General features: G+C 43.7%; 1 protein-coding gene across 1 annotated transcript in view; it reads right to left on the reverse strand.

The window, feature by feature from the left end:
- Positions 1–447: 447 nt before the first annotated feature.
- ACSM1 (acyl-CoA synthetase medium chain family member 1) overlaps positions 448–14829 on the reverse strand; it is a 52415-nt gene continuing 38033 nt past the window's right edge. Inside the window, exons 11-14 of the mRNA XM_004604099.2 lie at positions 6169–6296; positions 4496–4595; positions 3106–3225; positions 448–700 (exon numbers count right to left, since the gene is read on the reverse strand). Of these exons, the coding sequence (XP_004604156.2) occupies positions 614–700; positions 3106–3225; positions 4496–4595; positions 6169–6296 (435 nt within the window). The 3' untranslated portion in view covers positions 448–613. The remainder of the gene's footprint in view (positions 701–3105; positions 3226–4495; positions 4596–6168; positions 6297–14829) is intronic.

Below are 14829 nucleotides of genomic sequence, written 5' to 3' on the forward strand. Positions count from 1 at the left end.
TGTGTGTTTGTGGTATGCATGTGTTTGTGCGTGGGGGGTAGGGGGACACAAAGAGACAGGGAGACAGGGAGACACATACACACCAGGGAGACAGGGACACACACACACATATACACACTCACAGAGAGAGAGAGAGAGAGAGAGAGAGAGAGAGAGAGAGAGAGAGAGAGAGAGAGAGAGAGAGAGAGAGAGAGAGAGAGAACAAGCACATCTGTGTAACATATCTGTCAATAGATGCTGGATGCACATGTCATGCTCTGGCCAGGCGGGAGGGTCAGGTCCGGCCTCTCTCTGCTGCGACCAGGTCACCCTGACAATGACAGCACTTTGCACAGGCTTATGCAGAATGAATGCACAACACCAGGTTACCTTAGAAGCTGATGTCAACACTTTATTATTTCCTGCCTTGACCCCAGGCTTTTTCTGAGCAACCTGAAAGGAACGGCAGACTTAGAGGAAGGACGGTGATAGAGACTAAAGTAAAATAACCAAAACACCTGGGATCTTCTTCCAAAACAACTCTGTCTTCGAGCCTCTCCTCACCGTCACCGTAGAGGAAACTGAGGCAGCCAAGGAGTCGGTCACAGTCACTGGTTTCCGAGCTCCTTGCTGGTTACATCTGACCATACTCCTTTCTGCGCAGCTCACTTCGTCTAATCTTGCCAGTGACGGTTTTGGGCAGCTCGGGGACAAATTCCACCTGGTTTGGGAGAAAATAAAGCCATCTTGACTTAGTCCCATAGTCATTTTCTATACCCCGATCCCAGAATGTCCTCCTTTGTCCCTGAAAAGTAGCTCACACAGCTGTGGTAGCCTGAACTGTCCCCGTAGGCATGCCACAGCCTCCTCTGACCCCAAACACTGGATGACCCCTGCTCTGACCCCAAACACTGGATGACCCCTGGATGTTCTTTGGCCAATGATGATGTGAGGTGTCACCTCTAGGAAAATAATCAAGAACTACGGGGACTGGCCACTCCCAGTCCATCCCTAAAAGCACTTGGCAGAGACCTCCATGGTGGCATTTCCTTTCTCCTGGTCCCTGCTGAGGGCCTGTGGTGCAGAAGCCATGAGGAGCCCATGATGGACACGTGGCATGAGCCAGGAAGGAGGAGGCACTTGAAGCCACAGACACTTGGGGCTCTTTGCTCCTCACAGGCATATTCAGCCCTTCCCAAGCAGCCTCGCCTGCTATGCTGCTCTCCTGAGGGCAGCGGGGCCTGGGGAAGCAGGAATTTGTTATCAGGGACGCATGGGTTTAGGGACTGGATGGTTGGGCCACACCTGGTGCTTCTCAGGGTACACCTATGGCTCTGTGCTCCGGGGGTCATATGCCATGGCCGAGCACTGGGCTTGGAGCAGCTATGTGCAAAGCAGGTGGCTTCCCTGCTGTACTACTCTCTGACCCCAGATCCTTTATTTTTTTTTCTTTTTGGGTCACACCTGGCAATGCTCAGGGTTATTCCTGGCTCATGGACTCAGGAATTATTCCTGGCGGTGCCTCAGGGGACCCTATGGGATGCTGGGAATCAAATCTGGGTCGGCAGCGTGCAAGGCAAACGCCCTACCCGCTATGCTATCGCTCCAGCCCCTGAGTTCAGATCTTTGAACTTCGGTTTCCTCTACTTGAAATTGGGACTTGTAAGTCTCAGGTTGAAGAGAAGAATAAACAAACTAATAATTCACATACAACACTAAGTCCAAGGTCTGGTACACACATATTTGCTGCTCAATACAGGTTAGCACTGGAGCTTCAATATTCGTGTAGATTACTAACATTGAGACATGGCAGCAAAGTCTTATGAAAGACAGGACTTGCTAACTTTTGCCAAAGGTATTCTTTCAAACTTTTGTTATATAAACAGAACAATGATGTGGATATTCTTCCCTAGGCTCTCTTTTCTGTCAGTGATATTTTATTTTCAAAAACAAAAGATGTATTTCATCATTTTTATCTATAGGACAATATTCAAGTTCATGAATAATTTAAGCGTTTCTGTATGGTTAGAAATTTTGTAAGTTGCACAGGTCATTAAAGCAAATGAAAATAGAAAAGATATGTAACTCTAGCGTGTTGTAACTTTAATTATAGTTCTGTTTATCACTTGGTATATATTGGCAATGGCTTGTAATATAGACTGTATTTCATATTATTGGCTGCACAGCGGGTAGGACGTTTGCCTTGCATGCAGCCGACCTGGGTTCGATTCCTCTGCCCCTCTCGGAGAGCCTGGCAAGCCACTGAGAGTATCCCGCCCACAAGGCAGAGCCTGGCAAGCTCCCTGTGGCGTATTCAATATGCCAAAAACAGTCACAACAAATCTCACCATGGAGACATTACTGGTGCCCACTTGAGCAAATCGATGAGCAACGGGATGACAGTGATACAGTGATTTCTTATTATCAATAATGTTTTAAATGCTTTAGAAGGGTCTGATTCCTATTTCTTTGTCAAATTTTGAAAAATATAAACTCTTGTTGGATATCACTGTGAGTTTGCCTGATTTTTAAATTTTCTTAAACTTTTTAAATCTTCCAACAGCAGATGCTTCTCAGGTTCTTTCACAGGAGAGCTAGTTCATCAGATGGATTTGATTTCTGCTTCCCCAGGCTGTCCTGCCTAATGGGGAATAGCTTAGCTGGTGAAGCTGGTTAGGAAGGGCTCATTTGCTTAATTAATTAATTGATTAATTAATTCTCCATATCCCTAAGGAGCGATAGCACAGCGGTTGGGCGTTTGCCTTTCACATGGCAGACCCAAGTTCGATTCCTCCGCCCCTCTTGGAGATCCTGGCAAGCTACCGAGAGTATCGAGCCTGCGCGGCAGAGCCTGGCAAGCTACCCGTGCGTATTGGATACATTGGATATGCCAAAAACAGTAACAACAAGTCTCTCAATGAGAGATGTTACTGGTGCCCCCTCGAACAAATCCATGAACAAACGGGATGACAGTGATCCCTAAGGAGAATTAATTCTTCTGCAGAGGAAAATCAGTGCAGCTGGCTTCGTTGTTAGCTTCTCTTGGGCCCCCTTACAAATCTCAGAAGGGTGAAGTCTCCGGGTTGCCCCAAGAGACCAGACTTGCACCCAATTGTCCCCTCTCACCTTCCTCGGGTACTTGTATGGGGCTGTCATTGTCTTCACGTGCTCCTGAAGCTCCTTGGTGAGCTTTACCTGATCATGGGACTTGAACTCTGGTGTCAGGACAATAAATGCCTTTACCACCTGCAGGACAAAAGCAGAGGAGAGGAGCAGCTTGAGTGTCGGTGCATTGAAGAGCTGAGAAAGAAAATGTCTATTGAATAAACGGAAATTGATAGCCATTGACAGTTGAACCTCTAGAAACGACAAAAACAAGTTCAAATCCCAAGACTTCTTATGGCCACTCTTTGTCTTGGAAAATTGCTAAATCTCGCTTCACCTCCGTTTTCTTCCCTGTGAAATGGAACCGTATAGGTTTATGTAAAAATGTTATATGGGGGCTGGAGCAATAGCACAGCAGGTAGGGCGTTTGCCTTGCACGCGGCCGACTCAGGTTCGATTCCCAGCATCCCATATGGTCCCCTGAGCACCACCAGGGGTAATTCCTGAGTGCAGAGCCAGGAGTAACCCTTGTGCATGGCCAGGTGTGACCCAAAAAGCAAAAAAAAAAAAAATGTTATATGATAAATAGCTATAAAACCTGATGCTAGGTTAATTCAATTGGTATTCCTATAATAATTTTGACTGGTATGCCATGATACAATTATATACAGACCTGTGCCTGGACACTTGTGGGTATTTGATAATTACTGGAAATATATTGGTTTTGTTTTGCTTTGGTTTGTTTTTTTGGGGGGGAGGGAACACCCAGTGATGATCAGGGTTTACTCTTGGCTCCATACTCAGGATTCACTCCTGACTTAGGGACCCATAAGGGTTGACGGGGATTGAACCCAGGTTAGCTCTGTGCGAGATAAATACCCTACCCACTATACTAGTGATCCAGCTTCATGGAAATGCATTGCTTTTATAATATTACTTATAATTTATTTAATTATCAGGATATTTCACATAGTTGGTGCTCAGTAAACTCTTGTTGAATAAAAGAAAGCGTGTTCAGTGGCCAAATTACTTCGATTCCCTTTCTTGCTCCACCACGAACAAGATGTGTGACCAGGGCACATTAATAAAACTCTTTTTGCCTGTTTTCTTACCATGAGACAACATCTGTAATTCATTAGGTTGTTGTGAGGGATAAATGGTGGAGACAAAGAGATTTTACTGTAAAATTTTACATACAGTAAAATCTCATTAAACATTAGCTACCATGATAGCGAACATTCAAAATCCTTGTTTTTGGTCATAGATGCAACAGTGCCCCCTAGTGTCCAAACAGTATTAACGCACAGGCTCACTCCTGTCTACTCTCTAGGTCCACAGCTGGGTAGATAGGCCCAGACGTTTCCTCTGTCTTATCAGTGTCCCCACCATGACCTCGCTGTGTCCTCCTCACCTCTCCTCGCTTGGCGTCAGGGCTGCTGACCACAGCTGACTCGGCCACCGCTGGATGCTCTGCCAGGGCATTCTCCACCTCCGCCGGCCCGATGCGGTACCTAGAAGGCAAATGGTTCCTTCTCTGGTTCCGAGCAGCTGCCAGAATCCAGCAACCCAGGTCCTCAAACCCCACCTTCGGCAGGGTCACACTTTCCCCAGGCACTGCAGGTGATTGTCACGAGGAGCCAGATGCCTGAGAAAGAGCTATGCATTGTGATACCAGGAGAAGATGGGGCATTCCCCCTTAAACAGGCTCAGATGTTCCCCAGGGATGCTGACCTCACTGCCCTGTGAAGGAGTTTCTGCCTTCAGAGCTCTGGGGCTTGGCTTGAGCAGCCCACCCCAGCAGGAAACCTCTTCAAAGATTCAAACTTTACCTAGTATCCTCAAGACATTCATGGCAATTCTGCATCTTATTCCTCAATTTTAAGAGGTCAGAGAGATAGTACAGCAGGCAGGGCACTTGCCTTCCATGCAGATGACCCAGGTTCAATCCCAAACACCCCCTATGGCCCTTGGGTCACTGCCAGGAGTGATCTCTGAGCAGAGAGCTAAGAGTAAGCCCTGAGTACCGTCAGTTGTGGCTTCAAAACAAAACAAAAAAGAAAGAAATTTAAGCCAGTCAATTTTTTGGAAAACATAGAGAGAACTAGTTACCCTAGTGTGGTGTGCTTTCCTTTTTTCCTTCCTTCCTTCCTTCCTTCCTTCCTTCCTTCCTTCCTTCCTTCCTTCCTTCCTTCCTTCCTCTCTACTTTATGGGCTTGCTCCCAGTTCTGTGCTCAGTGATCATTCCTGGAAATGCTCATATGTATTGTAATGCTCAGAGACCCATATGAGAATGAACTAGAGCCTGCCATGTGCAAAACAAAAGATTTAACCTTTGTGGTTCAAATCTAGGTTGCTTTTATCTCTGAAATTTTAGACAGCCATCTTCATCACCCAGTGACTCACTTTTTCATCTGCAAAATTATCATAAAGGTCATATTTGCTTGCTCATATAAAGCGCTAAGGAGAATGCTTTCATATAACAAAAACTCCATAGCAGTGTAGCACTGTTGTCCCATTGTTCATCGATTTGCTCAAGCGGGCACCAGTAACATCTCCATTGTGGCACTTGTTACTATTTTTGGCATATCGAATACACCACAGGTAGTTTGCCAGGCTCTGTCATGCAGGTGGGATACTCTCAGTAGCTTTCCGGGCTCTCCGTGAGGGTCGGAGGAATCGAACCTGGGTCGGCCGAGTGCAAAGCAAACCCCTTACCCGCTTGTGCTATCACTCCAGTCCAAGAACTCTGTAAACGTTTACTATTCTTACTAGATTGATGGTTTCGTATGACACATTGTGCCCCACCAGAGAAGAACAGGAAAGAGAAAGAGCTTTCTAGCAAACATGGTCTGAAGTCAGACCACTTTTCCACAACCCAATTTAAACTGCATGATGTCTAGAGGGTTGCCTTCAGACTTTCTTAAACTCCATTGTGATTGGCTCTTTTGGATGCAGGGAGTGGTGCACGGTTACCTCTAAGCTCTCTGGATGTAGTTCTGATGAGATCTAGACCGAGGGTCCCATCACCAAGGAATATTGGACACGAGAGGTGATACCTCCTAGCTCAGAGCAAGCCCCACCTACCCAGAAGCATTAATGACATCATCCGCCCTGCCCAGGAACCAAATGTAGCCCTCTTCATCAATAGTGGCTCTGTCCCCGGTGTTGTAAAAGTCCCCACACTCCACTTCAGTGGTCTTCACGGGGTCATTCTGCAAAGAGAGTGGTGTTAGTCGGTGAGTTTTGAGATGCTGAGTCACAACCCAGTTGGGTTGTAACTGACTCTACTTGAGAGAAATTTTGTACTCTGTCTGCTTTCCTCATATGTTACAACCCAAGCAGGGAGATCATCTTAATGATAAGATTACCATAATTATAAGTTTAAAAAAGAATGCTTTTGGTTGATACTTCAGCACACAATAATTCACTCCAGAACACAAGCCTTGTTCATTTTACTCACTGTCACAAGCTCAGCATCCATGTGGTCTGCACAAAGGGAGGGATCAAATAGTTGCTGAAATATTCTCCCCCAAATACCACCTAATTTTGATCCTCATGGAATATTTGTCAGGCTGATATTATAAATTTAAACACTTTTTAAATTTTTATTTATTTTTTATTGAATCACCATGAAAAAAGTTACAAAGTTTTCAGGTTTAAGTCTCAGTCACACAATGATCAAACCCCCATCCCTTCACCAGTGCACATGTTCCACCACCAAGAACCCCAATATACCTCCTATCCCACCCCTTGCCCCCACCTGTGCGGCTAATGATCTTCACTTTATTCTCTCTATACTTTGAATACATTCAATATTTCAATAGAAAACTCACTATTGTTATTTGGAATTTCCCCCCAACAATCAAACCTACTGGAAAGGCGTCATTTGATAATTTGTTTTCCATTGCTGAGAATGAAAAATATATGAGCAAGTTGCTGGGTCCCAGGTTCATTTGTGTGTCTCTGGATCCTGAGGGAGGATACTGGTGGTGGATAATGTGCACTGGTGAAGGGATGGGTGTTGGATGACTGTATGATCGAAACTCAGACATGAAAGCTTTGTTACTATACCTCACAGGGAATCAATACAAAATTTAAAAAATAATAAATAAAACACAAATTATGTGATCTCCACTGACCTCTACCTCTGGCACTCTGACTGCTGGTTCAGAACCTATTTCACAGAAGAGTCAAGTGTTACTCAGAGAATACCAAATATTTGCTCAAGGCCACTCATCTGGGCAGTGCGAGGGTTGCTAAGTTGACTTTGTATCTTGTGCTACAGCATGTGCACTTAACCAAGATTAAGTGCACATACTTAAGTGCACATGTGCTACAGCATGTGCACTTAAAACAAGTTATTTGTTATTATCTTCTCTCTTGTGAAACATAGAAGGATTTTCAAATATTACTGAACAAAACAGTTTAGAAAGAGCAAATCACATCTAGGTTGCTCTGGTTTGGCCAAGGGGAGAGTTTTGATTTGGCTGTGACATGATTTTAAAGTTCTAGAGCTACCAAGACAAATCTCTAATAAGACCTTCCAGTGGGAACAGCATTTAGCTAAACATTTTTTTAAAAAGGGTTTATTCCTTATTTGTTAGTATTACACAAGGTGTAAAAGAATCATCATAGAAAACCATCAGGGCCAGCTTCAAGAATCTTCAACAAAAGATTAAATTCTGAATTATAAGTAAGTGCCTATATGTCCTGTCCTTACCAGAACTTTTATGCCTTTGTTATTGTTACTGTTGTAAATGCCAAAAGAAAAAAATGAGTTTGTATAATTGCCTTCAATTTTGGCAAATAATACTGCTCTTCATTTGTAATGCCAGAATAACTTAAAAACAATTTAAAGTAAAACAACAAATTTATGCCAAAAAGGAAAATGAAATGAGCAATCATATGAATGGAGAACCATATGGGGAAAAAATGACCCAATGACTGAAACTTAGGAAACATTGCATCAGGGACTCGGCAAGTCCCTACCACCGTATGCTCTAGCGGAACTGCTGTTCGGCTCAGGGATAACCATTCTCATCAACGGACAGCTCTGCGGATGGGATTCTCCAAGGGAATGAGCTTCCTTGGTGTTAATAATCTCAGCCAGGTCAAAGACTGGAACTTTCTCACTTTCTGAGAAAGAATTCCTATTTGGTCTGGGGTCTCTCTCTGTTCCTTGGAGGTGAGGTCTCAGAGCCACAGACCAGCCTCTGACAGAACCATGTCAGGTCCACTGTGAGAAATGGACAGAGTCCACAAAGGCAGTCCAGTGAGCTCAAAATCTTGACATCCTTTAAAACACAGGACTGGGGAGTGATAACAAGAAAATGTCAGGCTCTGCTTTCTTGACCTTGCAGAAACATCACAAAAACTCTAGAAACGGAATTGATTTTATGGGTGCTCTGGGAAGGAATCAGGATTATAGCAACTGAGCAGAGGAGATGGATCAAAGAGCTCGTGTGCCTGTGTGTGGGAGAACTAGGTTAGATCTCAGCACTGCATGGTCTCTTGAGCACTGCAAATAACAACTCCAGAGAATTGTGCAAGGAATAGCACCTTGAACACTACTGGATGTAGTCCCAAACCCAACTGGGTGTAGTCCCAACCTAACCTAACCTTTTATAACTACCATTCTGATACCTAGTCAAGAAAAAAATAAACATATTTAAATTGAAACAACAACGAGATATCATCTCATGCCACAGAGCCTGGCACACATACAAATGAGCAAGAACAACCCAGTGTGGATGCGGGGAGAAAGAGACCCTCATTCACTGCTGGGGGAAATGTCAACTTGTCCAACCTTTTTGGAAAACAAAATGGTCATTCCTCAAAAAACTAGAAACTGAGCTCACATTTGACCCCGCAATACCACCTCTAGGAAAATACCCTGGGCGTCCAAAGACACACAGCAGAAACACCATCTGCACTTCTGTGTTCATTGCAGCACTATTCCCAACAGCCAGAATATGGAGACAACCTGAATGCCTAAGAACAGACATGTGGATAAAGAAACTATGGTACATCTACACAATGGAATACTACACAGCTGTTAGGAAAAAACGAAGTCATGAAATTTGCCTATAAATGAATAGACTTGGAGAGTATCATGCTGAGTGGAATGAATCAGAAGGAGAGGGACAGATATAGAATAACTGCATTTATTTGTGGGATATTTAAAAAAACAGTATGACACTAATACCCAATGCCAGGGACAACAGGCCAGGAGAACTGGTCAATGGTTGGTCAATGGTGTGGGAGATGGATATAGTTAAGAAAGAAGAGGATTTATTATGACAATACTAGTTGGAAATGATCACTCTGGACAAACACTAAGTCTTGAAAGCAGATAAAAGGATATACATGATAACCTATCCATATAGGTTATCATATATATAAGCATCTATATATATCATAATGCCTAAAATGAGAGAGATAAGAGAAACAGAGAGAGAGAGAGAGAGGTGCTTGCCATAAAGGTAGGCTGGGGTGGGGGTGGCTTGAAGGGGTGGGAGGGAAACTGGGGACACTGGTGCTGGGAAATTACACTGGTGGAGGGATGGGTGTTAGAACACCATATGACTGAAATGCAATCATGAACGATTTTGTAATGTTCTGTCTCATGGTGATTCAATAAAAATAGTAATATAATTAATTAATTAATTAAAATTTTCTCATTTTTTGAGCAATGACTATATTGTTTTCCAGAAAAGGTTAGACAAGTTGACATTTCCATCAGCGGTGAATGAGGATCTCTTTCTCCCCGCATCCACACTAGCACTGGTTGTTCTTGTTCATTTGTGTGCGTGCCAGGCTCTGTGGCATGAGATGATATCTCATTGTTGTTTCAATTTTTAACTGATTAGAAGGTTTTTGATATTTGAGCACACGTTGTCCCATCTTTTCCCCTTCCCCCAGCAAGGCCTTGCACAAACAGAACATTTGCTTGTGTTTCAGATCTTACCTGCAAATTATACCATGTATCTTTTCCAACTTACCGAAGGTATAACCAACTGCTGTCCATTTTGCATAAAAATACTGATGAGAAAATCCTAAGGCACAGCTTACTAAAGCTATAAGGTAGGCAGTAAAATTTTTGGAGAATTTTTTTGTTTATATGTTTGAATGCTTTGTTTAATTTTTGAATTAGAACTACTTTAGCTGCACACAGGATTGTGAATAACTTTGTAATTTCTTTCTCTTTTTTTTTCTTTTTGGGTTACACCCCAGCAATGCTCAGGGGTTACCTCCTGGCTTCTATACTCAGGAATTACTCCTGGTGGTGCTCAGGGGGCCATATTGGGATGCTGGAAATTGAACCCAGGTCGGCCTCGTGCAAGGCCACACCCTACCTGCTGTGCTATGGCTCCAGCCCCTAACTTTGTAATTCACAGACTAGACCAAAAAAGAAAGAAAGAAAGAAAGAAAGAAAGAAAGAAAGAAAGAAAGAAAGAAAGAAAGAAAGAAAGAAAGAAAAGAAAGAAAGAAAGAGAGAGAGAGAAAGAAAGAAAGAAAGAGAGAGAGGAGAAAGAAAGAAAGAAAGAAAGAAAGAAAGAAAGAAAGAAAGAAAGAAAGAAAGAAAGAAAGAAAGAAAGAAAGAAAGAAAGAAAGGAAGGAAGGAAGGAAGGAAGGAAGGAAGGAAGGAAGGAAGGAAGGAAGGAAGGAAGGGAGAGAGAGAGAGAGAGAGAGAGAGAAAGAAAGAAAGAAAGAAAGAAAGAAAGAAAGAAAGAAAGAAAGAAAGAAAGAAAGAAAGAAAGAAAGAAAGAAAGAAAGAAAGAAAAGAAACGGAAGGAGAATTTAGAAATCCATGGCTGGTCAAATCTCAGACTCAAAATCTCTTTAGGCTTAAAGGCTTGTTCTTCAATCCGTGTTTTCCCTGAATGCTTGTCTCACTTATTTGTCTCTGCCTGCTTGTAGCTTTTTTTCCCCTCTGGAGAAGCCCAGGATCTTTCTTGAGCATGTATTTCCTCTTTTTCTCTCCCTGGCATGTTTCTAAGCAAGGTTTGTCCAGTAAAAACTATCTTGCTTCCAAAAACCAAAAAGAAATGCTCTGAGATTTAAGCTTTCACCTTAGGCAAATCCCTAAATATTATTATTTATTTTTTTTAAACTTGTTAAAAAAATATTCCAGTTCAGAGCTCATCTGCCTAGTGGTTGTTAATTCCTTAATGTGTGTGTGTGTGTGTGTTTTGGGGGCCACACATCCAGCAGTGCTCCTGGCTCTGCACTCAGATCACTCGTGGAAGGGCTCACGTGACCTCTGTTACCCAAATTGTTAACCGGACACAGGCAAATAATAGAAATGTTAAGCAAATGCCCTATCAGCTGTACTATCACCTGGCCCCAGAAATAGAAATGTTAAGGACCTATTTATTTATGACAAACAACATTCCACAGAAGAGTTTTGAAAAGTTTCAAATCAAAGGGACAGCTGTAGCTGTCAACCATCTAAACAATTCAAAACCAAAGAACAGTTAGCGATCTCAACTTCTGTCAACTGGTAAATGGGAGATTCTGACTCTAGACCGTCACATTTTAATAGTGGAAGACTCAATTTTCTTTTCTTTTCTTTTCTTTTTTGTTTTTTGGGTCACACTTGGCGATGCACAGAGGTTACTCCTGGCTCTGCACTCAGGAATTATCCCTGGCGGTGCTCAGGGGACCATATGGGATGCTGGGAATTGAACCCGGGTTGGCCGCATGCAAGGCAAATGCCCTACCCACTGTGCTATCGCTCCAGCCCCAGAATAGATTAAATTTAAAAAGGAATAATTTTTTATTACGTTATGACAGATGAATTTTGGAAAAATTCTGCCAAAGGAGTCAGACATGTTTAACGAGATACCTAAAACAAGCAAATTCATGGAGACAAAATGCCTCTCTGAACTTGCCAGGCACTGATGAGAGAAAATGAGAAGTTTTGCCTTAAAGAATTAAAAAAAAAATTTTTTACTGGTAGTGGGATTGGTGTTATACCCCTAAAACTCAACTATCGATAACTTTGTAAATCACAGTTCTTTAATGAAACGAATAAAAAAAAAAGAATTAGAGTTTTTGTTTGAGATAGATGTCAGTGGGGTCCCTAGGTGACTAAGTGGGGAAGAGAGAGGGGGCAGCCTCATGAAGGAAACCTGCTGTTTTCTCTCTATCCACCTCTGCCACGGGGAGAACTGGGGAAATCTAAGACAGAGGAGAGTCTGCTGTGAGCCTTGCTCCTTGGAGGCAAGGAAAGTCAGTCCTAGACCTTACTCAGGCCTCTCGGGTTCTTACCTTTCTCAGAAAGGAATTTCAGAAGAAGACAAGCAGTGAAGTAAAAAAAAACAGGTTACTTGGAAGTTTAGAGGAAGGAGAGAGAGAGCAAGAGAGAGAGGGAGAGAGAGAGGGAGGGAGGAAGAGAGAGTGAGAGAGAGGGAGGAAGAGAGAAAGGAAGAGAGAGCGGGAGAGAGAAGGAGGGAGAGAAAGTAGGAGGAAGAGAGAGGGAGGGAGAAAGAGGGAGGAAGAGAGAGAGGGGGAGAAAGAGGGAGGATGAGAGAGGGAAGAAGAGAGAAGGAGAGAGGGAGGAAGAGGGAAGGTGAAAGAGGGAAGAAGAGTGAGAGGGAGAGAGAGGGAGAAAGAGAGAGGGAGAGAGAGGGAGGGAGCGAGAGAGGGAGAAAAGAGGGAGGGAGGGAGGAAGAGAGAGAGGGAGAGAGGAGAAATACAGTGTGCTCAACAGAGCCGATGGGCTTCTCCGGGATGGAGAGAGCCCCAGTTACACCTCTCAGTATTAGAGGGGAGACGCAGGCACCACATGTGCTTGGGCACCACTTGTACTTGGCAGCAGCACATGGGCACAAGCAGCACACGGGCTTGGGCAGCATACATATGGGCTTCCTTTATTCAAGTTGGTCCTTATAGGGTTTCTCCCGGGCTGGAGCGATAGCACAGCGGTAGGGCATTTGCCTTGCACATGGCCGACCCTGGTTCGATTCCTCTGCCCCTCTCAGAGAGCCAGGCAAGCTACCATGCTCCCCGTGGCATATTTGATATGCTAAAAATAGTAACAACAAGTCTCAACATGGAAACATTACTGGTGCCCGCTCAAGCAAATCAATGGGCAACTGGCATGATAGTGATAGTGACAGGGTTTCTCCCAAGCTGTCCCAGGGGCTTTCTACCTAGGTAAGAGTCTCCCTTGAGTGGTTTCCAAGGGATTAGAGATGGGAGCACTGATGGTCTTCTTTGAAATTCTTTTCCTGGCCTTGTTCTTGCTTCTCTGGGAGCGGGGGATGGGGCGGTGAGGGGGAGGGCAGTCTTTTGGGGTCTCTGCGGTGCCAGGTAAAGGTCTTATCAGGCCTTAGTTCCTGTGTCCACAAGGTGGCCTTTTGCAGCCTTGGGACTATTGATTTAGTATTTCACAGGAATTCCACTGTCACAGGGACCCTTCCCTATCTACCCGCTGCCTGCTTCAAAATTGTGAAAGAGTTTTGCAAACGCATAGCCGTGATGGTTGCACAGTATTATGACATTACTCAATGCCACTTAGTCTTAATGCTCAAAATGGCTATTTGAGGTAAAATTAAAAATCAATGCCACTTAATTCTAATGCTCAAAATGGCGAGTCAAGGTAAGATTCATATTATATATATTTTAATTTGAGTAGAAGAAAAACATGCAACTAAATCTTAAGGAAAGAGCAACAACATGTCATGAGAACATGTGGGGTGGGGGGGGCATAAGATATATGCTTCCATGAGGACATGTTTGCAAAATAAATTATGTCATTTCCAATCCAAAGCTTCATTGCTTGGGACCACCAAGTTCACTTGGAGGGGGGGGTGAGGGGGAGCCACATCCAACTGTGATTAGGGCTTACTTTTGACTCTGTGCTCAGGAGTCACTCCTGGTAAGGCACAGGCTGGACTTCAGAGAATGGACTTAGGCTCTGAGGTCAATATCTGGGTCTCTTCCTCTTTCCACGGTCCATGTCAGAAGCTGAGTTTTTTCTTAGTGGCCGGTACTAATCCAGGGGGTTAGGGTTTATCTGCTCAAAGGTTGATGTAGATTGCTTCATGGTTTACCACAGGGTTCTGCAATAGCTGAATTTATCAACTAGGAATCAATGCTGTGAACACACTAGTTTAAACCGCAGATGTGTCTTGTATTTGTCATAGGGGGGAATACAGAATACTTTCAACCTGCAGTTAATTTTTCTCTTTTGTCTTTTTTTTTTCTTTTTCTTTTTTCCCATTTCCCCTACCACCACCCCCTACACCCTGCAGTGCTCAGGGCTTACTCCTGGCTGTGCACTCAGAGATCATTCCTGTTGGGGCTTGGGGGTTCGTATGATGGTAGAAATCAAACCCAGGTTGGCTGCAATACAAGTACCCTACCCACTGTATTATCTCTCCAGTCCTGAAATATGCAGTTATCTTTAGCACATGAGGATAATGGCGCTCTCAAAGTCTCAGTGTACTCATCAAGTTGTACTCACCCCATTGGTATTTGTATTGGTATATTTGAACTCAACAAGTATTTTGCCCGCACAGCAGAGGCTGGCGAGCTACCCGTGGCATATTCGACAGCCAAAAACAGTCACAAGAAGTCTCACAATGGAGACGCTACTGGTGCCCTCTCGAGCAAATCGATGAACAATGGGATGACAGCACGACAGTTGCTACAGTGCTATTTGAACTCAGTTCAAGTCTAGGGTTCAAAATATTTTCACAGATCATCATTGGACCTCAAATCTGGTGGTTCTAAAAC

The sequence above is a fragment of the Sorex araneus genome, chromosome 4, assembly GCF_027595985.1.
Source record: "Sorex araneus isolate mSorAra2 chromosome 4, mSorAra2.pri, whole genome shotgun sequence".
Taxonomy (NCBI): Eukaryota; Metazoa; Chordata; class Mammalia; order Eulipotyphla; family Soricidae; genus Sorex; species Sorex araneus.